Genomic DNA, 23,619 nt, shown 5'->3' on the forward strand with positions numbered 1-23,619 from the left:
AGTTGGAATTTTGGTGGGGATTGCATTGAATCTGTAGATTGCTTTTGGCAAGATAGCCATTTTTACAATGTTGATCCTGCCAATCCATGAGCATGGGTGATCTTTCCATCTTCTGAGATCTTCTATAATTTCTTTCTTCAGAGACTTGAAGTTCTTATCATACAGATCATTCACTACTTCCTTAGGAGACAAGGCCTCTTATTAGCCCCAAATTCACCAAGTAGGTCAGATTGGCTAACCAGTTGGTTCAGGGATCTGTCTGTCTGTCTCCACTTCCCCAACGATGGAATTTTGAGTGTCCAGTCACACCCCACGTTTTTTATGTGTTTTCTAGGAATCACTCTTAGGTCCCCACACTTGCAAGGCAAGGGCATTATTGACTGAGTATATAACTCCCCAGGCCCCTTAATCCTAGTCTCTTGATGACCTTGGGCTGTTCATTCAACAAAAATGTGAGTTATTACACGGATTTTATCCCTCTGACTCGCAATTCCCAGATTAACAGGGTGGTGGCAGCTGCAGAGTGTCTAGAGAGCAGATTCTACAACTTCATCCTGCATGTTCTCAGCATACAGGGCCTGGCGCAGGGGATCCAGATGTTCCCTGTGACAGACGATTACAACCTACACTCCCTGCTGTACCAGGACAGCATGTATACAAAACAGGGCCTTGCCTTGAGCAGAACACACTGCCCAGTAAGTAAGACAAGTCTCTCTGGGATTATAACATGTATGTCTGACAGGAACTTGTTTGTGATTGAAATACATAGACTACCTTCGTTTAAAACTAGCTCCTCTCCTCTCCTCTCCCTCTCTTTATTGACACATGATCTTTTTATGTAGCTCAGATTGACAATCTTCCAGTCCCAGCCTCCTCAAGTGCCAGGATAACAGGCACATACCACTAAACCAGACTTATAAACTAATTAAAATATTTTAAACACTTACAAGGAATACAGGAAGACACCTATAAGTTTCATCTTAAAAATGTAATTTATTCTGCGGCAAGACTTACCTAAAGTAATTATCCAAGAATTCATAGAAAAATAGTGTCAGCTCTCTGGCAAAATGCTCATCTGAAATAATGTTCAAAGAGTACAGCTTTATCTCACACTATAATAGGCCAGGGAAGACCAACCATTATCACTAAATCCAGGATCATTCTTGTAATACACAGATCAGCATCTGTGTTTGAAAAAGGTTTTTAAATAGACTCACTCCATAGATCCATTCCAGGAAATCCAGAAGCAACAGTGCCAACCAAGTGCTGAAATAAGACAGTGCCCGAGCCTGCCCCTGCAGCTGACGGGTTTCCTGTTGCAAGGCTCAAAGACATCGGCTGCTTACTCAGATGAATGATAGTGATATCAACATCAACATACAAATGACAGAGGAGGCAGAGGGTCACACTCTTGATTCATCGAAAAGGGATTTGTGAGAAAGGGGATCACAGGCTTAGTGCAATGACTCATTTCCCGACCTGGAGAAATTCTCAGCTGCCTCTCTCAGGTCTATTCTTTGTATCTGTCATGGGCTAATCATACTAAGCAAGCTTCGTGAATATCAGTGCTGTTACTTACAATAATTAAAGACATGCTGTATACCTTAGGAACTACCAATCTGCAACATTGGCATAGCACTGACCTCCCCAAAGGAGGTCAGACCCAAGTGTTTTGAGTCTGCTCAGAAATCTACTGACCACCACTTTCATTAATGAGTTCTTTTAATCAAAATGTTCTATCCTGATTGAAGTGCTGTTGTCTACAAAAAGCTCTGAAGTCACACTGAAAGCACATTAATTATCCCCAAACTGCAGGCTTTGACAGGGCAGCCTCACCGGAAAATCATTGCAATGCATTTAATTGGCAGTGGGTTATACATCCCCCTCAATCCCCCTCCCCCCTTCAGTGACAGCTAGATCTTGGAACTGCTCAAGTCTAAAAGATTCTAAATTCAGGAAGTGCTGGCTTTCTTTTTATTGTTTAATTTCATTCAAAATGAGTTTTTCAGAGGTCTCTCTACTCTTTTAGGTATGTAACATTAACAATATTAATTTTTCATTTTACTATCTTAATGACAAGAAAGTCTAATCCAGTGTTACATGATCATGGCAGATTCTATAGTCAACGATTGTTAACACAGAGTATTATGTAGTAATGTGGGCTATTATTTCTATATTCTGTACTAGGTTTATTATACTAAAGAAAACTCTAATATAATTTTGTTGTTGTTGTTTTTTGAGACAGGGTTTCTCTGTATAGCTCTGACTGTCCTGGAACTCACTCTGTAGACCAGGATGGCCTTGAACTCAGAAATCCGCCTGCCTCTGCCTTTGAAATGCTGGGATTAAAGGCATGTGCCACTACTGCCCAGCTTAACATAATTTTACCCATTGAACAATTTTCATACATTGTTCCTCTTGTCTGGATTTTTTTTTTTCCTTTTTCTTCTTCATCCAAGTAGCCTTCTATTCATCATCTGGGCTGTCTTTCATTCAGAACTTTCTGGTCATAGCGCCACTTCACTCGGCCTCATACAATGACAACTTAAGTGATCTGACTTGAGCCACCATTGTCCCTGGTATAGCAGTAACAGTGACCCCCCCCCCCATTCTCCTTAGCTTCTGAGGAGACTCAGCACGTAGCAGACACACCCACCAGAAAGGAGTCTGAATAATGAGTAAAAGGAAATGATTGCTTCAGAGGCACTCCACAGGGTCGGACAATCTCAAAATGTCATCTGCAGAGAATGCTTTCTCAATTTGGAAGATTTAATCTAACCACCTTTCTGTTTCCAAAAATGCTATATCTCTAAAACACACACACACACAAACACACACAGTGAAGATTCTATGACATAGGAGTCAAGTTTTTATCTAGACTTTTATAAGCTTATTTTTATTAATGACAAAACCTTTAAGGATTTATACATTAGAGCCAAGAATCTTCCTAAACCATCAGTCAATTATGAGAACTATTGATTTTTAAAGTTGATCTAACAAGAGAAAACAATTCAGAGATCTGTAAAAGCAATCCTTAGGAGACTGCCATTCTCTTAGAGATGGAGGGTCTCCTTTCAAAGTAATGATTCTGCTTCTTCACATGAAGGCTTGATGAACAAGTTGGTTCCCAGCGAGTGGCCATGCTTTACCAAGCAGTAGGCTGTCGCAGGGCACTTTGTGGGGATTTAAACTCAGACCTCTGAGGAAGTGCACTCTGTTTGGGGGAAAGCTCCTTGAGGAATTGCTATGACATCACTGGGTGGATTTTCCATTTTACACACTGAATTCATGTAAATCCACCTGAGATATAGTATCACAATTCCCTACTAGCCTCATGCAAAAGCCTTCATGACAGAACACCACGTGATTCCCGGCGTTCCCTTGAAGAGCAGTTGGCATAGCAGGACCACTCTGTAGCAAGTGTTTTCCACTGATTGGTATAACAGATGCAGTTATGGAAGCCTTGTTACACATTTCCTTTCCTAAAACAGTGGCCATAACCATCGTGCATTTCCTTGTCATTGTCCCTTATGACTCTGACAGGGTAGCCCAGGCAGAAATAGAACTCTTCGCAGGCCTCAGGAGGAAGCCAGCAATGAGGAGAACTCACCATCACAGCTGGGTTCTTCACAGTAATACAGGGGGTTGTGGCTCGCAGGGCTCCACTAATACCATGGTAGTATTTGAAACAGATTTTGATCTCCGCTGCAAAGCAAATGGAGAAAAACAGCTGAATCCACTGATGAAATGCCACACCCCTCCCTGGCAATCCTTTCTAAACACAACTCCCTTTCCGACCGGCAGCAACGGATTTTTACCAATTCCTGATGAATTTTCTTTATTTTGCTTTTCTCTATTGCCTACTTTTTCACAGGGTCTTGATATGAACATCACCTAAGCTAGTCTGAAGCTCACTATGTGGCTCAAAAGAGCCCTGAACTCTGAATCCTCTCACCTCAGCCACCGAGCCCAGCTTTGCTGAAACTTCATAAGAACATCTCAACTGATTCGGAAAAACAATGCGTGCAAACAATATACTGAATATACTCTGTATATTCAGAGTAAAGGTAAGACTGTGATCCTCTTAGCTCTACCTGCCATGGTGCTCACAGTACCAGGCAGTGCTGTGTCTCCTGCCTGAGTTGTTATCCAATACCCACTTTAGCCTGTCCTGGGTGACAGGTGAGGGGTTCAGGTTTTCTGTAAGCCAGCTATGCACTCCACTGACAGTTTTTAACCTCTTATAAACAGATCATAGCTATGACTAGAATTATAGAAAGCAAAGCAGTCTAGCAAAGCATGGGCTGGATGGACTCTCCAGGAATACACATGACTTTAATCTTCCAAGTGACTTGAACGAGTTACTAAATAGGGATCAGATTTGGGGACCTGATCCACAGTGATGAGCACGTAGACTCGTGCACACCTTATAAATTTGGACAATTAAGTTTGAGAAAAGGCAAGGCGTATACCAACTGCGGTTTCTAGAAAGCAGTTAGTTTCCAAAAGCATGAAGTGAATGTGTTTCAATATAAACCTAGAGTCAGGGGAATGTCTCTGCTCACTAAGGTCTACATCCCCATGACATGTATTATCTCCCAGGTATCCTTCCGTAGATGCAATGGTGCTGGCTAGCAGGGAGGGCCACAGATGGCCATTCTGGTCAATAGAGGGAGCGCCTCTCAACAGAGTCACAGAATTGTTAAGATGGGGCTGCTCCACACATTTCCCAAGTAACTTAATTTACCACTGACTTTTCTGAGCATGACAAATGGCATCCTGCGGAGGATTTGACTGGTTTACTTAAAGAGAATGATATACGGAAAGCTTTCTTCTGAGAATTTATATTGCTATACTCCTCCTATCAATGGCCAAATGTTAAACCCAAGGAAAGTTCCATCATAAGTTAACACATCAAGTCTATCTATCATCTTTCTCTCCCTCTCTCTCTCTCTCTCTCTCTCTCTCTCTCTCTCTCATATATATATATATATATATATATACTATGTATCTAGACCTATATTTAGATATGTGTCTATTGTGTATGTATATATATGTATATATATATATATATGTGTGTGTGTGTGTGTGTATGTACATATCTATCAGTCTATCTATCTATCTATCTATCTATCTATCTATCTATCTATCTATCTAACATTTGTTGTTTCTGTGTTTTGAGACAAGGTTTCTCCATGTAACCGAGCCCTGGCTGTCCTAGAACTCACTTTGTAGACCAGGTAGGACTTGAACTCACAAAGATCCATCTGCCTCTGCCTCCTGTGTACTAGGATTAAAGACTTGTGCCATCATGCTCAGCTAATATCAAGTCCTTTCATATATACTCATTTCCACAGAATAATTCACAATTTAGTTAGGATCACTAATCACAAAATTTTACTATGCACCAACCAATATGCATGCTCACCACTGTGCCAGAGAGAACAAGGGACTCCAGGAGTGACATTTGGCCTAACAGTCATTTTACAGTTTAATTGCTGAGATGACAAGTCCAGGCATGGCAAACCACAAAATAAAGACACTAAAGAGGAAAAGCACCAGGAGGAGGAATATGGGGACCAGAGAGGAGGTTAGTGAGAGCACAGTGGAGCCTTGGGACAAGGTTTAAGGATGATACTCAAGACTAAGGAGCAGCGAGGAGGCAGCAGCAGAGCAAAACCCAGTATCCTTTGTGAGGAGTTGTACAGGCATGAGCTCATCTGCATCACACTCTAAACACCGGAGAGCTGCCAACTCTCTGTCTGTCTGCCTGCAATAAACATGGTGTGCTTTGGTAAGACATCTTCCATGCACTCTTAGGTTGAGGACAGGGCCCACACATCTTGAAGATTTTAGTAACTAGGTAACAGACCAAGAAAACACCACTGATTGTTTTAATGGGAGGATGTTGACCGTGGCAGCTTTGCTAACTGATCCATTTGGCATATTACTTCCCGGTACAACAGCAACAAGGACAATAACAACATAATCATCACCTATTTAACAATTTAGAGTCCACACAATTCCATGGTGAATTTAACATGAACTGTACAAAAGTAGATTTTGTGGTGCTGATCACTAAGACCCTTCAGAGCTGTACTGAAGAAGTAGAGAGCTGAGGGGGTTAGATCAATCAGCCAGGACAAACCATACACAGAGGCATGTCATCAAAGAGAAGAACAAGGTCCCAGACAGAATAGGGGTTGTGTTTGTACTTGGATAGGAACCAAACTGGTTCCTTCAACTGAATACCAGAACAGTTTCTACCCTTAAAATACAGGACCTGTGGTGAGTGGTACTGATTTTGCCTTCGGCTTAGTATTGAGTGCTTTAGGAGGACAGTCAAAATATTTTTTAAAATGGGAGAATGAGATTTCAGCTAATATACTTGAATCCCTTCAAGGTGGTTAGAGAGATTGAAAGATTGTTCACAGTGTAGAAATGCAGGGCTGGGCTCAGATGACAGCTCTAACTGTAAGCAGAAATGTCACATAATAAGAACATTGTAGAGAAATATATACAGGGGCAACTGTGAACAAATGTAAATGTAAGGACTGCATGTCCAGTTGGGGAAGTATCCAGGGCCATGAGGCCAGCCTCACTCAACAGCAAGAAAGAACACACAGAGGAGCAAGGGGTGTCCCACTTTCCCCACAACCTGATGTGGCAGGCAATACATCCTCTTACTGCATTCAAGCCACAGGGAAACAAAACAAAAGAATCTCCAGTCTGTAAAACAAGAGTATTTTTTTTTTAAAGCATGTACTTAACATGTGCTGGCTCAGAAGGCAGCAGGAGAGGGAAAGATGGTGCTTCCTGCTTTGACCCATAGGGTCTGGGTGGGTTGTGGAGTCCTAGCCTCAAGAGGAAGGATGTGGCCTGATGACATCTTCCTTTCTGAGGCCTCTTCTGATCCCTGAAGCTAAACATGAATTACAGAATTATATCCCATTCCTCTTAATAATGTGTGGGAGAGTTTGCTTATGCAATTACTAAAACAAAGATTTAAAATCTTGAATTTGAATGTTGACAAGACAGACATGTCTCTTTATCTTGAAACTTTGAATCCTCTGATGTTTATAAATACAAACAAAAGATTTCCCTAAGGTAATAGCCCCTCATTACACTTCCACCACAGAGGGGCGGATGAGTGTTGGGGAGCAGAGGGAGGAGGAGATGGAACTTCAGACAGCATTTAGGAACCTAATATGTTCCTCAGAAAAGGGACTTCTCTATATCAAATCTCAGTACAACTATGTTATCATCTGTTTAAAAAGTACAGACTTCTAGGTCAATATAGGAATAAAATATTTCTAGATAAAGAATGTGAAATTAGTCACCAGTTCCCTTCACGGGAAGGACACTTGTATTTGCTTTGGTGACAGAGACAGTTACTTCTAATTTTACATATTTTAAAAATGAGTCTCTTTTCATAAATTATCTATTCAAAATGTATCTTCTAAAAGCAATCAACTCAGCCATATCAGCCCTGGACACATATGATGATACTGTAAACATTCCCTGAGAAAAGATTCTATGGTCTACCCCCACAAGCCAGGGGTTTGCTTCAAAGACTGAAATCTATGCATCACCTTACACAATGGCACGTTTGCTTAGGCGATCCTTCACAGACTGTTGTCATTTAGGAAGTCTGGATTATCTCATGGTGTGTAAGTTGGATATACAATTTTACCATAAAGATTGGTGAAAAGAGAGCGCCCTTCTTTCTTTTATCATTTCTATTTCACTAAAACAAAGTGAATTAGAAATGGAGGGCTGGTACTCAGGCAGTAGCTATATGTCATCTCTCACTGTAAGAGGAGACATCATATAAGCTCATTAATTCTACTACACAGTTTTTAACTGTTGCCCTGTGAGCTGTCATGAAATGGTCCTCTTTGTTGCCATATTATTCAGAGGATGCAAACTGATGAAGGTCTCACTTTAATCTTTACGCTTCTAAAGACACTTACCCACAGTACCAGCAGCATGCTCACTTGCCATGTGCAAGTCGTTACAAGTTGTCTGTGGGTTTGTGCAGAGGGAAAGCCTTCCTTGGTCAAGGTACAGCATAGCAATCATGAAAACAAATGATGGGCAATCTCACTGTGGATGTGGCAGAAGTCTCATGGGATGAGAGAGCTGACTGAACCCAACACATGGCACATGAAGAATGACACTGGAAAGTACCAAGTCTCCGAGAGCAAGAACACACTCTGTGCCAGTGAAAAGGGACTAAAAAATGATGGCCTTAGGGTAGGGGCCCTGATGGTGAAAACAGGAGGCTGAGGTCACTCTTCTCTCTCAGTAAAAATCATCCCACCACATGCATATTTTTCAAGGCACCAAGTTAGCCCCCGCCCCCAGTGGTATGACTGCCATGCTTACTATTTGCATTGCTAATGTTGCTTCCAAGGACCAAGACAGGTAAAATTCCAAAAATATTAGAAAATTATTGCAAACATTAGTGTTTGGGTTGTTGCCTTAACAATCACAAAGCAATTCAGCCATTAAAGTGCACAATTTCTAGGTGCGCTCACTGATCCATGATTAGTAAGTACCTAAAATTGTACCTCAAAGTTGGTGATCAATAAATGTTTAACAATGATGGGGAAGATGAATAGATATATAGAAGAAAGAAAAAAGGCAAAAAACGTCACCTAAGCATGAACAAATAAAAGAAGAACCACAGTTTATGAAAGACTACATAGAATAAAATCAACATCATGGCACACCAGACAACTGTTGAAACCCCTTAAACTTCAAAACTGCAGAATACATACTGCAAAGATGACCCACTCAGTTGCTGCAAGCCACTCACTGGAGGCAATACGCTCACTGGAAAGGTAGCTGACAGCTTTTCCCTATTTTTTGGCTTTCTTTTCTTTGTGTGGATGTTGTATTGGAATGTACTATGAGTCTGCACACAAGTGCTAAAACCAGAGGTTCAATGCCCAGTTTATTTTCTGATATAGGGTCTCTCATTGAAACTGGAGCTTACTGACCAGGCTTCACTGTCAGCCAGGGAGCTCCAGGAATCCCCTGTGTCTGCCACCTGTCCTGCCACCCAGTGTTGGAGTTACATACACGCACTCCAGATTCTAGTACTTTGGGTAGTTTATAGGGATTCAAGCTTGACTACTCTTGCTTGTGCAGCAAGCCTTTTAATACTGAACTGGGTCTCCAGCCCTTGATTATTGTCCTAAAACAAGTAGATATTCATAATGCCAGTGCCTAAGGTCATCTCCCAAAAATTATATCCATTTTGTTTTTCCTTCAAAGCCATTCAAGAAAGGCTGCAATGTTATAAGCCTGGGATGTCTGTGTCCTCTGACGGTTTAGATAGACAACCTGAAGCGTCTTAGGTTCTGACTTAAACAGATCAGTTTTTTTCAAAGAGTCCTATCTTGTTTGGGCTTCTAATAAGCCAATGATGAAAGTTTTTTTTTTTGTAAGATGAAAGAAAAATTTTGAATATTGATTTTCAATCAGAGTTGACAATATCCTGAATTTTAGAAGAAGCTGTAAGTCTTTCTGCCATTAGCTCCAAAGATTCTAGTAATATTACATTATTCTGTAAAGATATTTTTCATCTCTCTTTTTATCGTACAGAACCTCTGAATATATATTATAGCTCCAAGTTTTATGGGATTCATGAGTGTGTAAATGAGTGTTGTTATACCTGCTTCTCATGCTCCTTCTTGGGCTCATTTCCTTCTGTTTGTTTTATCCTATTCTGATAGGTTAGCTTTTGTTTTATCATATAACATAACCCAAGTTTTAAAATTATCCCTTAGAAGCCTGTTTGATTTCTAATAAGACACAGAAAAGGGTGGATCTAGATTGGAGGGGATGTGGGAGGAGCTGGCAGGATTACAGGGAGGGGAAACCATAATCAAGATATATTGCATTAGGATTTAAAAAAAAGTCTCAAGATGGTCCAGAGTCAGACACTGGTTCAAGATGACATTAAAAGGATGCCTTTTGCTCATGAGCTTGGAGAGAAAAACTCCATTCATCAATGTTTTACACTCTAAGGATCAGAATGCATGTTGGGAGTGGCATCTTTATGGCTCTTCTAGAATCATGGTGCACTGTTCTAGTCTTTAACCTACACTATTTTTCTCAGCCCTTAAACAATCTGGAGAATTTTGGTTCTATAATCCTGCTTGCAGCACTCCTAGTTATATGCATTAAAAAAAAAAAAAGAAGAAGAAGAAGAAAGGGGGGGGACCTACTCCAGTGCATTCTGCAATCCCATTCAATATCCACAGCAGGATGAGGTATGCAGACACATTTCCCAAGCCACACATTTACTATGCAGCATGTTATGGTTCTTATACTTGCTGTTTTAGATAGTCTCAATAGCCAGGACATTATGAGCCTCTAGCAGGAAATGCAATACTCTAAACAGGCTTTTGGTTTCCTTATGCATACTTCAGAATACAGCACTGTGTGGTCACATTTGCTTTACACTAGAGTTCCGTGCCTTCGGTGACTGTGCAGGCACCAAGGGTGGACTTCAGCATTCAGTCACTAATAGGAAACTGACTTTACCTTTCCCTGGCATTTAGTTGGCAATATATTTGTGTCCTTTTAAAGAAAGAGTCTTATTAGACCAGCTAACTTTCATGGCAGTTCCTGTCTTACAGTATTTGCTTGCCCTATAGTGCTCTCTGGTCAGTATCCCAGGTCTATAGATTCCCCCGTGTTTCTGTCATGAGATGAGTCCAACACTGTACTTGAAAATGGGGAAACCTGAAAACTTCTCTGAAGGGTAGGCGGCATGCCCCACAGAGGACGGCCAACATAGATGAACTGAACAGCATCACTGGAAGTTCCTTGTTTAATAATGTTATATTGGGACTTTTTCTTCTTCTTTTTTTAAATTTTAACATACATTTAAAAATTTTTATTTATATATTTATTCTTCTCTCTTTACCCTATAGGTCCTTTGTTTTATTATATTATATTATATTATATTATATTATATTAAGTATACATTTTATTATTAGTGCTTTAGAAGCCTATTTGTTTTCTAATGTGAGACAAAAAGGATGCCTCAGAATGCAAGGGGAGGTGAGGAGGGGCTGGGAAGAGTAGAGGGTGAGGAAACCATAATCAGGACATGTTATACAGGAAAAAAATTCTATTTCAATCAAAGGAGAAATAAAGAGAGAAAGAGAGAGGGGGTAGGAGGGAGGAAGGGGGTAGAAGGGAGGGATGGAGGGAGGGAGGGAGGGGGGAGGAAGGATTGAAGGAACGAACAAAGGAAAGAACTGTTTTGGTGTACAATTTTCTTCCTTCGTTATGATAAAATTTCACAGTTATCAAATTGAGACATGGAACTTAGGCCAACGTAAATCTGTGTATTAAGCCATGGCCCACCATATTTGGCTCCACAATAAACTATCTCCTCTCCTTGTTAAGGTCACAGCTATGATTCTTGTGTTTGACCATGCTTAAACAGACAATATTAGCAGAATGCTGGACTATGAAACAAGACACACCTTACAGGGCAGAGGTGGAGTTAGAAGAGGCTCTTAGATACTGACTTACCAGGAAGGACTGTGGAAGAAACTACCTGAAGCCTTTAATGCTGACTAAGGCCACAGGTGCTGATCATCTAAAACAACTTTTTATATTACAGAAGTCTTAGAGCTTTACTGAAAGCATTTGAAATAAGTTCCTACCTGATCAACATGTACTTTATGTTTTGTCTTGATAAGTCCTTTCGTTTCTAGTATTTATAGAATCTCTTACATAGAAATTTTAATTCTTAGGAGTTCAACATTATGGGAAAATTTCAAAAGCCTATGTTTTTCATGTGTTAAAGGAAGGAAACTTCTGAAGATTTTCAAATTAACCAGGACTGACTAATAAACTGGGAAATCAACCATGCTCTTCCATTATATTCATTCATCTGCCTTCTTCCTCTTCCATAAAAATACACTCAGAATTCCTGTGTACTCACGAATGTTAGTATGACTATAAACACACACACATCCTGTCACATTTTACCCAAAAGAAACAGCTGAAGCATCTCTAATGAACTATGTGCTTTGTAAGTGTCTGTATTTACACATACAGCACAGGGTGGATGGGGTAATAGTTGATCTCTCTGCATCCAATTTTTGATTGTTCATATTTGACCTTAATGGCAGTCTGCCACAGACTATCTCATCCACTCTTTGTTGACCTACATGTAAAAGGTTACCTTCTGCTGGTAAGAAATGAGATATATTCAAAGCAAATAGAATTCCTAAGTTAATCACAACATTGAACTCTCTGATTCCTAAAATGAATACTAGTTACAGTTGTATATAATCTCCAGTGAACATTTTCTAAACAACATATCTTCTATATGGGACTTCTTGACATAAATAAGGGCCTAGAACTTCAATAATGTTCAAATATGATTCCATAGGTTCAACACACATGTACACTACTTAGTCTCATACTGTGTCACACTCATGATTCTATAGATTCACTCACATGCACACTACTCAGTCTCATACTGTCTCATGTTCATCGATTACTTACGTTCCATGAAGTAGGGCCCGGGCTCAATTCGCCATACAATTTGTCCTTTTTGGGTTCCAGTCACACCCCTGTTTTTAGAGTCCCAGAAGTTGGCTGGAGAATTCTCATCTGGTAAAAACCAAAGAGACAGTTTTAGCTTAATTATAACCTGCCATCTCTTAGCTCAAAGATCAACATAAGTTCTAAAATAAGCGGAAAAAAAGATAAAGAAGGCAGACCGTCAGTGAACACTGTTTATAATGACTACCTCCTAGCATATCATCACCCTGTGTTTCTACATTTGCATCTATTTGGGGAAAATGGAGGTCTAATAGGGAAGACGGTGGCACCTTTAGGTGTGGCCAGGATGTTGCCAAAATATAATATTGCAATGAACCAAGGATTGATTTACTACAGCTTCAGTGATGGGCTGATTTGTAAGAAAGAAGCTGGGGTAAACTTGCATCTATGAAATCTTTATCAAAAGTTGAGAATTAAGCTGAGAGAATTCAACAAAACCAATGGTGGGTGGACAAAAGACTCAAGGTCAGGAAGCTGATCCAGGCAACAGGGTGGCTTTGCAGGAACAGTGCTAAGCAGCACTAGCCAATGCCTCATGTCTTCCAGGCCAACCGCTTGCAAAAGTCAAAGGCAACAGAGCTAGAGCTAACATAAGAACAGTAAAAGACAGTGATTCAACTTTGGTACAGAAGAAAGATAGAAGTTAAAGTGGCCCAGAGAACAAGCCAGTGGACCACACTTCTCAGGGTTTCCACATGGAAACTGCAATATTCCCCTCGTGCTTATGATGCAGGGATGCTCTGCTGCATCTGGCTCTGCCCTGCCATGCTGAAGGCCAAAGGGAGTCATAGTCTAGAACTTGTTCACATTATACGACCTTAAAACTTTTTCCTACTGAAAAGCATATGATAATACTGACTTTTCAAGTCACATATGCTGCTTCCCCCCACTATGATAAAAAATTAGAAATATACCTCTAAGAGTTGGGGAAAAAATCCAGGCAGGATAAAGTAAAACCTCCAATAAGGAAGGGACGATGGAGAAATGATTCAAAGTTCAAAGGAATAGTCCTAAGTAGAAAAAGTCCTCTTCTGAACTTGAAAGAAATAGAAAATTGGTCAAAGTTGACTGTTACCAACAGCTCAGGGAGATTGCTGTTGCTGACTGTCTACATTGAGCTGTCATTCAGGGTCCTAGAGACAGAACATTCTGGGTGGCCTGGTCCCTTCATGTCCTTTATCACATTATAAGTCAGTGAATATTTAGTGTAGAAGGCCAAGAAAGGCCAGAGTTCCTAAAAATTGGAAGGTATGTACCAGCTGTGATATCACCAGCTTTCCTGCACAGTCAACAGACAACCTAATCCATCACAGAATGTGACCGAGATGTCTAACTAGAATGAAATCAGGCAATCACTACACATGGGACTTTAAAGGTATACTACGGTACCTGAGACAGATTGTATGCTGCCTGGTCACTGAACTTCTTTGCCAACATAATCCTAAGTTTGTTCAAGGCAACAGTTGTACCTGGTTAAAAATACTCAGTCTTCACTATTCTTTATAGCTGAAGGAAGCCACATGTGGCTAGTTCTGGCCAGGAAGATTTACGTGGCAGTTTATTGGTGGGCCCTTCAAGTAAGCTGGACATTTTTCTGGTTTAACATGCGTGAGGATGGGCTCACATCCCTCTGCTTGTTCCTCTGAAGTTCTCTTTAATGAGAGCCACATATTAAGGGAGCAGATCGAGGAACCAGAAGCAGCTGTGACAGTTTGCTGAGTTCTGAAACCATCTGTATTTAGGCTTCCTGCTACCTAACGATGAACAGTTCCATTTGGCTAAGACACTGTGGTTATGTTTATCAACTGCAGATGAACATTATTCCTGGTGGTTACATACTCCATAAAACCATAAGTAATTTAGACTCATCATTCCCGACATGCCCAGGAATCATGGCCCTGTATCAGTGCTCTAGATTAGACAACAAGGGTAGTTATTTCACAACTTTTTTTGGAACAAACAGAGGAGCTTAGATGGGGAGAGAAATTCTCAAATAATTGCAAGCAAATTTACCCGAATATTTCCTCCCTTGGAAAACACACAGGGACAGGGAGTAGAGAATGTCTGCGTTCACAAAATGTTTCTTGAAAATAATAATAAAAGTAGTCAGCAGCTGAGAGTGGTAGCACACCCTGTAATCCCAGCACTTGGGAAGCAGAGGCAAGAGGAAATAAATTTCAGGTTTGCCTAGGCTATGGAACAGTCCTGTCTTAAGAGAACAGCAGTAACAAAAACAAGATGAGTGGTAAAGCACACTGGAAATTTCCTAAAAAATGCTTTAGCCATTGCCCTTGACCCCAGGAAGGTAGACAAAGCATCATCAATTTTGTTGAAACCAGAAGTGTCAGCATCACTCTGACTATAAGGTTTCCATGAGGAGGTTGTGCTTGTGCAAAAAGTTTGTATTTTTGGTCTTACTTTTCTTCTTTCTCTTCTCAAGCAACGAATTAAACTAAGCTAAACACATGTCACATCACACAACATTGGCAAAGCAGCCTTCTGAGGGGCAGAGAGTAGTCAGGAATGAAATGAGGAGACATATTCTAAGGAAGCAGGGTCAGAGAACCAGTGTGGGCATCTCTTGACCCAGTCACATTCACTGAAAGGTAGAAATACCAGCCTCAGGAGTAGGAAGGAGGGACAATAACCTAGAGGTATTCAATTCAGCTACAAGGTCAAGTGGAGAAGAAATCATGTTATCTCTAACTTTAATGGTTCATAGTCCATATAGACAACTCCATTTGGAGGTGAATAAATACATGAAAAATGCATATTAAGAGTATAATGAGAGCTCATCTTACCCCAGTCAGAATGACTGTTATCATAAAAACATACAGTAGATGGTGGTGAGGATGTGGGGAGAGGGGTGTTGATGAAAATGTAAATAATGGCAACCAGTATAGAAATCAGTTTGGAGAGTTTCTAAAAATAGAATTACCATATGATCTATCTATACTACTTCTGGATATATACTCACAAGAACAAGGTTTAGCTTCCATTAAGTATACCCATGTGTACATGCTAAGCATGGTACTACTCATGGTAGCCATGTTATAACATCAGCCTAGGTGTCCATCAACAGATAACTGAATTTTAAAAATGTGGTAGAGCCCCCTCCACAAGAACCCTATCTTCCTTCTGGTCTACACCTTCACCTGGAAGATCTGCATGTGTGTGCCCCTCTCAACAACCCACAGTGTGCAGGTCTCCCAGGAGATCTGCTGTACCCAGGGACACAGGAGGCAGACTCCAGACAGAGACACTCAGGCAAGTTAACACCAGAGATAAGCAGATGGCAAGAGGCAAGTGCAAGAACATAAGCAACAGAAGCCAACATACTTTGGCACCATCAAAACCCAGTTCTCCTACCATAGCAAACATTAAATACCCCAACACACCTGAAAAGCATAACCTAAATGTTGACATACAATCTCATCTTATGAAGAAAATAGAGATTTTTAAGGAGGATATAAACAACTCATTAAAGAAATACAAGAAAACATGGTTGAACATGCAGAAGCCCTTAAAGAGGAAACAATTAAATCCCTTAAAGAAATACAGGAAAATACAATCAAACAGGTGAAGAAACTGTAAAAAGTAGTCCAAGACCTAAAAATGGAAGTAGAAACAATAAACAAGTTACAAATGTAGGCAACCCTGTAAAGGGAAAACCTAGGAAAGAGATCAAGTTCTTTCAGATGCAAGCATCACCAACAGAATACAAGAGATAGAAGAGAGAATCACAGGTGTAGAAGATACCATAGAAGATATTGACACAACAGTCAAAGAAAATACAAAGCATAAAAAGCTCCTAACTCAAAACATCTAGGAAATCCAAGACACAATGAAAAGATTAGACCTAAGAATAATAGGAATAGACGAGAGCAAAGATTCCCAGCTCAAAGGACCATAAAACATCTTCAACAAAATCATAGAAGAAAACTTCCCCAACCTAAAGAAAGAGATTGCCATAAATGTACAAGAAGTCTACAGAACAACAAACAGATTGGACCAGAAAAGAAAATCCTCCTGTCATAGAATAATCAAAACACTAAATGCACAGAACAAAGAAGGAATATTAAAAGCTGAAGGGAAAAGGGCCAAGTAACATATAAAGGCAGACACATCAAAGCAACACCAGATTTCTCAACAAAGACCCTAAAAGCCAGAAGAGCCTAGACAGAAGTCATGCAGACCATAAGAGAATACAAATACCAGCCAAGTCTATCATACCCAGCAAAACTCTCAATCATCATAGATGGAGAAAACAAAATATTCCATGACAAAACCAAATTTAACCAATATATATATATCTATTAATCCAGCCCTACAGAGGATTCTAGAAGGAAAATTCCAACACAAGGAGCGTATCTACACCAAAGGGAAAAAAAAACCCAAGAAATTAATCATCTCAAAACAAACCCAAAAGGAGAGAATCACACACACATAATACCACCTCCAACAACAAACAAAACAGTAACTAACAATTATCTGTCTTTAATATCTCTCAATATCAAATTCCCCGATAAAAAGACATACAATCTAACAGACTGGATACACAACCAGGATCCAGTATTTCGCTGCATACAAGAAGCACACCTCAATGACAAAGACAGACATCACCTCAGCGTAAAAGGCTAGAAAAACGTTTTCCAAGTAAATGGTACCAAGAAACAAGCAGGAGTTGCCATTCTAATATCCAGTAAAATAGACTTTAAAGCAAAAGTTAAAACGAGATGGGGAAAGACACTTCATATTCATCAGAGGAAAAATCCATCAAGAGAAAGTCTCAATTCTGAATATCTATGCCCAAAACGCAAGAGCACCCACATTCATAAAAGAAACTTTTGTTTTTGTTTTTTGATTTTGTTTTTGTTTTTTCGATATAGGGTTTTTCTGTGTTATCTTGGCTGTCCTGGAACTCACTTTGTAGACCAGGCTGGCCTTGAACTCAGAAACTGGCCTGCCTCTGCCTCCTGAGTGCTGGGATTAAAGCTCAAAACACACATTGAAGCTCACACAGTATAGTGGGAAACTTCAACACCTCAGTCTCACCAATGGACAGGTCATTGAAACAGAAACACAGTGAAACTAATAAAAGTTATGAACCAAATGGATTTAACACATATGCACGGAACATTTCAACCTAAAACAAAAGAATATACCCTCTTCTCAGCACCTCATGGCACCTTCTCCAAAATTGACCACATATTCCATCACAAAACAAGCCTCAACAGATACAAGAAGATTGAAATAGTCCCAATGCTTCCTAACAGACTAAGGATAAACTTCAATAACAAGAACAACAGAAAGTCCACATACCCATGGAAAATAAAAAAAAACTCTCTACTCAATGATAACTAGGTCAGGGGAGAAATAAAGAAATTAAAGAATTTCTTGAATTCAATAAAAACAAAGACACAGCATACCCGAACTTATGGGACACACTGAAAGTGGTGTTAAGAGGAAAATTCATAGCACTAAGTGCCCTCAAAAAGAAATTGGAGAGATACTACACTAGTAAATTAACAGCATACCTGAAAGCTCTGGAACAAAAAAAAAAAAAAAAAAAAAAAAAAAAAAAACAAAAAGGAAAAAAAAAAAAAAAAAAAAAAAAGCAAACACTCAAGAGGAGTAAATGACAAGAAGTAATCAAACTCAGGGGAGAAATTAACAAACTAGAAACAAAGAGAACAATACAAAGAATCAACAAAACCAAAAGCTGGCTCTTAGAGAAAATCAACAACATAGATAAACTAGCAAAGTGAACTAAAGAGTACAGAGACAGTATCCAAATTAACAAAATCAGGAATAAAAAGGGAGACATAACAATAGAAACGGAGGAAATTAAAAAAATCATCAGATCTTACTACAAAAGCCTATACTCAGAAACTGGAAAATCTACATGAACTGGATAATTTTCTAGACAGATACCATGTGCCAAAGTTAAATCAAGAGCAGGTAAACTATCTAAACAGGCCCATATCCCCTAAGGAAATAGAAGAAGCCATGAAAAACCTCCCAACCAAAAATAGTTCAGGGTCAGATGACTTTAGTTCAGAATTCTACCAGACCTTCAACACTCCTCAAAGTATCCCATACAATAGAAACAGAAGGAACGTTTCATTCTATAAAGCCACAGTTACTCTGATACCCAAACCACACAATGACCCAACAAAGAAAGAGAACGTCAGACCAATTCTCCTTATATCAATGCAAAAATACTCAATAAAATTCTAGCAAACTGAAACCAAGAACACATCAAAACCATCATTCACCACAATCAATTGGGCTTCATCCCAGGGATGCAAGGTTGGTTCAATATACGAAAATCCATTAACATAATCCACCATACAAATAAACTCAAAGACAAAAAAACCACATGATCTTCTCATTAGATGCTGAAAAAGCATTTGACAAATTACACCCCTTCATGTTAAAAGTATTGGAGAAATCAGGAAGTCAAGGCCCATACCTAAACAAAATAAAAGTAATACGCAGCAAATCAACTAATCCAGACCTCTGGGAGCTCCCAGAGACTGAGACACCAACCAAGCAGCATACATGGGCTGGTCTGTGGCCCCTGACACATACATAGCAGAGGTCTGCCTGGTCTGGCCTCAGGAGGAGAAGACACACCTAATCCTGGAGAGACTTGAAGCCTCAGGGAAGGGGGAAGTGGGAAGCTTGACTGGGGGGAGCACCCTCTCTGAGACAGGGGGAGGAGGAATGGGATAAGGAACTATGGGAAGGGGGAATGGGAGGAGGCAACAGATAGATTGTAAATATAATAATAATAATAATTAATAATAATAATAAAACTGTGATAGAGATGCACAATGGGGTTTTATTCAGCCACAGAGAAGAATGGAATTGTGTTGTTTACAGGGAGGCATCTTGCTAAGCAAAATAAGACAGGCTCATAAAGAAGGGCACCATGTTTTTTTCTCATATATGGAACATGGGTGGGAAGAAAGCATGGAAACAAAGGAGACTGTTGGGGATCTGGAGGAAAGGTTAACCCCTTAAATCCCAATGCCAAATAGCATGCATGAGTATTCAGGCTCAAAAGAATACAGACAGCCCATATAGGATGAGATAGAGAGCAGAAGGTTGACAGTGAGGGGCTAGTTCTTGGGGTTATCCCTCACCACAGTTTAGCAAGTAGGAGACACTCATACTGTTAATACTGTGGTGATTGTAGACTGACATTTTCCCTAAAAATTACACCTTCATAATCCACTATGGCCTTGTTTGTAATAGCCAGAAGCTGGAAACCCAGATGTCCCACCACAGAAGAATGGATACAGAAAATGTGGTTCATTTACACAAGGGAATACTACTCAGCTATTAAAAATGAGGACATCCTGAGTTTGCAAGCAAATGGATGGAACTAAAAAATATCCTGAGTGAGGTTACTCAGACCTAAAAGGACATGCATGGTATGCACTCACTAATAAGTAGATATTAGCCAAACAAACAAACAAACAAACAAACAAACAAATAACCCTGCTGAATACCCAAGATATAGCCCACAGATCTCAAAAAGGTCAACAAGCTGAAGGGCCCAAGTGAGGATGCCTCAGTCCCACTTGAAAGGGAGAAGAAAGCAACCACAAAGTGGGGGGGGGAGGAACCTGGAAGGGAAAAGAGATAGGGAGGGGGAGGGGAAGAGGAGAACATGATCCCTGATCCAGTATTGGGGTAGGGGAGAGGACTGAAACCCTGAAGGCCAACAGAAAGAATGTAAACATGAAATCTCAGGAGGTAGGAGGTTGGGACAACCCTCCAGAATATTCCAGAGACCTTAGAGGTGAGAGACTCTCAGGACTCAAAGAGAGGGACCTTAGATGAAATGCCCTATAGTGGGGAAAGGGAACTTGCAGAGCCACCTCCAACAGAAAGTCCGGGCATCAAGTGAGGGATGGTGTTTTCCATCCCACAGTCAAAGAACTGCAGGGATGGAGATGGAGAGGATCCTGAGGAAAAGAAGGTCCAGCAACAGGCCCAAAGTGGGATCCAGCTCAAGGGGAGACCCCAAGAATTGACACTATTATGGAGGCTATGGAGCGCTCACAAAAAGGGACCTATCATGACTGCCCTCAGAAAGACCCAATAAGCAGCTGAAAGAGTCGGATGCAGATATTTGCATCCAACCAACGGACAGAAGCTGCTAATCCCTGTTTTTGAATTAAGGGAGAGCTGGAAGAAACTGAGGAGGAGGGTGGCCCTGTAGGAGGACCAGCAGTCTCAATTAACCTGGACCCCTGAGATCTCTCAGATACTGGAACACCAACCAGGCAGCATACACCAGCTGATATGAGGCCCCAACACATATACAGCAAAGGACTGCCGGGTCTGGGTTCAGTCAGAGAAGATGCACTGAACCCAAGAGACTGGAGGCCCCAAGTTTAGAGGTCTGATGCAGTGGGGGTGGGGAGTGGAGCCAGGGAGCCAGGGAGGAGGTATAGTCAGAGGGTGGACGACCAGGAGGGGAATAAAATTTGGAGTTTAAAACAAACCAACAAACAGTAACCAATTATAAAGAATTCTAAATTCTAAGTGTAATATAGAGGAATTAAAAATCCATTTCCCTCTATGATCAAGTAAAAATACCCCTAATCTTTAAAACACTCTACAAGTTGTCCCATTTACAGTTGGCCACTTTTCTTGTCCATCTCTCTTAAAGGTAATTCCAAATCTATCTCATTCTCCCCACATTCTCTGTCTAGCCTCCTCTAACTTACAGTACCGAGCCATAGCTGTTATAGTACCCAAATGATAGAAGACATTAGGCTCATCACTCTTGCCTTTTCAAGATCTGCTTTCGATACTCACGTCTGCTGGTTGCTTTCTTGTTCAAGGTTCCACTCCCTTCAACGACAGTGTTGATCTAATTCCCCACAGTCCACTGCCTTCTATCACCTTAACTTTTAACCCTTCCCCATAGAGGGGTCATCCTTCCACTCAACCCAGAAACATCAGCTTCCAAGATTCACCTGCTTTTTGCCTTCCCTGTTCCCTCTCCCATCGCTTTCCATTTGTTTTGCTACCATGAATAAAATGTCTGCATTTGTCTCAGACCATACACTGCCTCTCTAGGAAAGAAGCTACAGCATGAAACAAAAAGATGTGGAGATTTAATTAAATAACCTACATGTAATTATAACGACTAGTTTTCTCATTTCATTCTCAAAATATGATGAAAATCTAAAATAAGAGAGCAACAGGCATAAAATTATTTTAAAAAGATTAATTTTTTCTACACATAAGCTTTAGACTTACAGAAAACGTACAATAAATTCTCTTTTACTAAAATGACATGTAGGGTATATTACCAGGCATATTAAACATATCAAAATATATTTTGGATTTTGAAATGTTTCTATATATACATGAGTATCTCTAACCGTCCCCCCCCACCCCCGACTCTAGAGATAAAGTAAAAACTTACAGGCAAAACCTCTTCAAAGGCCCCAATATAATGCTAACCAACCCAGGGCAGTAAAAAACATACAAGAAATTTACATAGAAAGTAATAGTCTGTGTCACCAAATGAGAAGCCATGCCTACAACTTTCCCTTTGCTTCAAAGTAATTCTATCTCCTCTCTGTATTTTTGAAAAAAAAAAAGATATAAATAACCATAAGATGATTTTCAATTTTCCCTTGAGCACAAATTGAAAACAACTGCACCTCCCTCGGCCCAGGATGGTGGATCACAAGGAAGCAGGCTCAGTTGTGGCTACATTCATGAACTGGAGACAGTCAATCTGGTATTTGAGATCTGAATGAAAATTGTTTTAATTCTGGGCAAGGCATAGTCTTCCAACTGAGACTGCAGAACTGTAGGCAGAGATGATTTAGAGCATAGCATAGAAGGTTACTGAAATCTCACCCAACACTGAAGACTCTAACTATAATGCAGATCTGAAGCATACTGCAGGGGTGAGAGGAGGTCTTCACCACTAAATTTACCAAATAGATGATCGATTTTATTAGGTCTTTTGAAAAGCCACCATCAAACTTCCTCAAGAAAACTAGCATTTTTAAAAACACAGTTGCCCTGGGTGCCCAATTTGTTACATCAAAACCCTCTCTGGATAGACAAAGAAAAACAAATGTGTCAGGCATGACTGGATTCAGCAGTGGTCCAACTGAAAACTTTCACACTAGTAAGGATTGTTGGAGATTGGTTCTAATGATTTGATTCAATTGTGAATCTGTGTGTCCAAACACTAAAGGTCCTTGTCGCCAATTTGTTTGTGGTTGATCAATAAAAATTCCAGCAGCCAATGACTGGGCAAAAGGAGATGGGGCAGAATCCTTAGAGTTGCACAGCTAAGATGCTGTAATGGGAAGGAGAAGGAGAAATCACCAAGTAGTGTGGGGTACAGATGGATGTAGGAGCTGCAAAAGATAAAGCCAACCAGCCATGTGAGATCTGGGGTAAGTGGCCACTGGCCACTTTCCTGATTGGGGCTAGGGTAGCAGGCAGAGGATTAGAAGTGCCCAGTCATTAATTGATGGCATAATAAAAATAAGCTAACGTGTGTGTGTGTGTTCTTTCATTCACAGATCCAAAGATTCTCTGGGCAGCTGGCTGGAAGCATCACCCACCAGGAGCATAAAGCAAGGGAACTAAAACTCACACTATAAAGGTAGCCTTAGAGCTACTCATATGGACACTTTGGATGCCAGAACAATCTTCTGAGAAAAATAAACTGGTAAGAAAGGACAATGGTACATCATAAGACAAAACAGGAACAGAAATGGGGGGGGGGNGTAGAGGGAGGGAGGAGAAGGCTCCTCTAATTAAGAAGAGCTCATCAGTAGGAATAAAAACTGCATGATATTGGCATAAAAACAGACAGGCTTGATCAATGGGATAGAATTGAAGACCTAGAAATAAACACACACACCTATGGACACTTGATATTTGACAAAGAAGGCAAAACCATGCAATGGAAAAATGAAAGCATCTTCAACAAATGATGCTGGTCTAACTGGATGCCTG

General features: G+C 40.3%; 1 protein-coding gene across 5 annotated transcripts in view; it reads right to left on the reverse strand.

Moving 5' to 3' along the window:
- Positions 1 to 23,619, reverse strand: part of Hecw2 (HECT, C2 and WW domain containing E3 ubiquitin protein ligase 2) — a 374,063-nt gene that overhangs the window by 127,329 nt on the left and 223,115 nt on the right. For 4 of the 5 annotated variants that reach the window (XM_021160080.2, XM_029476576.1, XM_029476580.1 and 1 more), the window contains 2 exons: positions 12,544 to 12,651; positions 3,611 to 3,705 (listed from right to left, as the gene is read on the reverse strand). In XM_021160080.2, coding sequence (XP_021015739.1) covers positions 3,611 to 3,705; positions 12,544 to 12,651 — 203 coding nt within the window. Of the gene's footprint in view, positions 1 to 3,610; positions 3,706 to 12,543; positions 12,652 to 13,517; positions 13,585 to 23,619 lie in introns of those variants that run through there. The other variant, XM_029476584.1, reaches the window with a different exon arrangement.

Source organism: Mus caroli, chromosome 1, assembly GCF_900094665.2.
Source record: "Mus caroli chromosome 1, CAROLI_EIJ_v1.1, whole genome shotgun sequence".
NCBI classification, from domain to species: domain Eukaryota; kingdom Metazoa; phylum Chordata; class Mammalia; order Rodentia; family Muridae; genus Mus; species Mus caroli.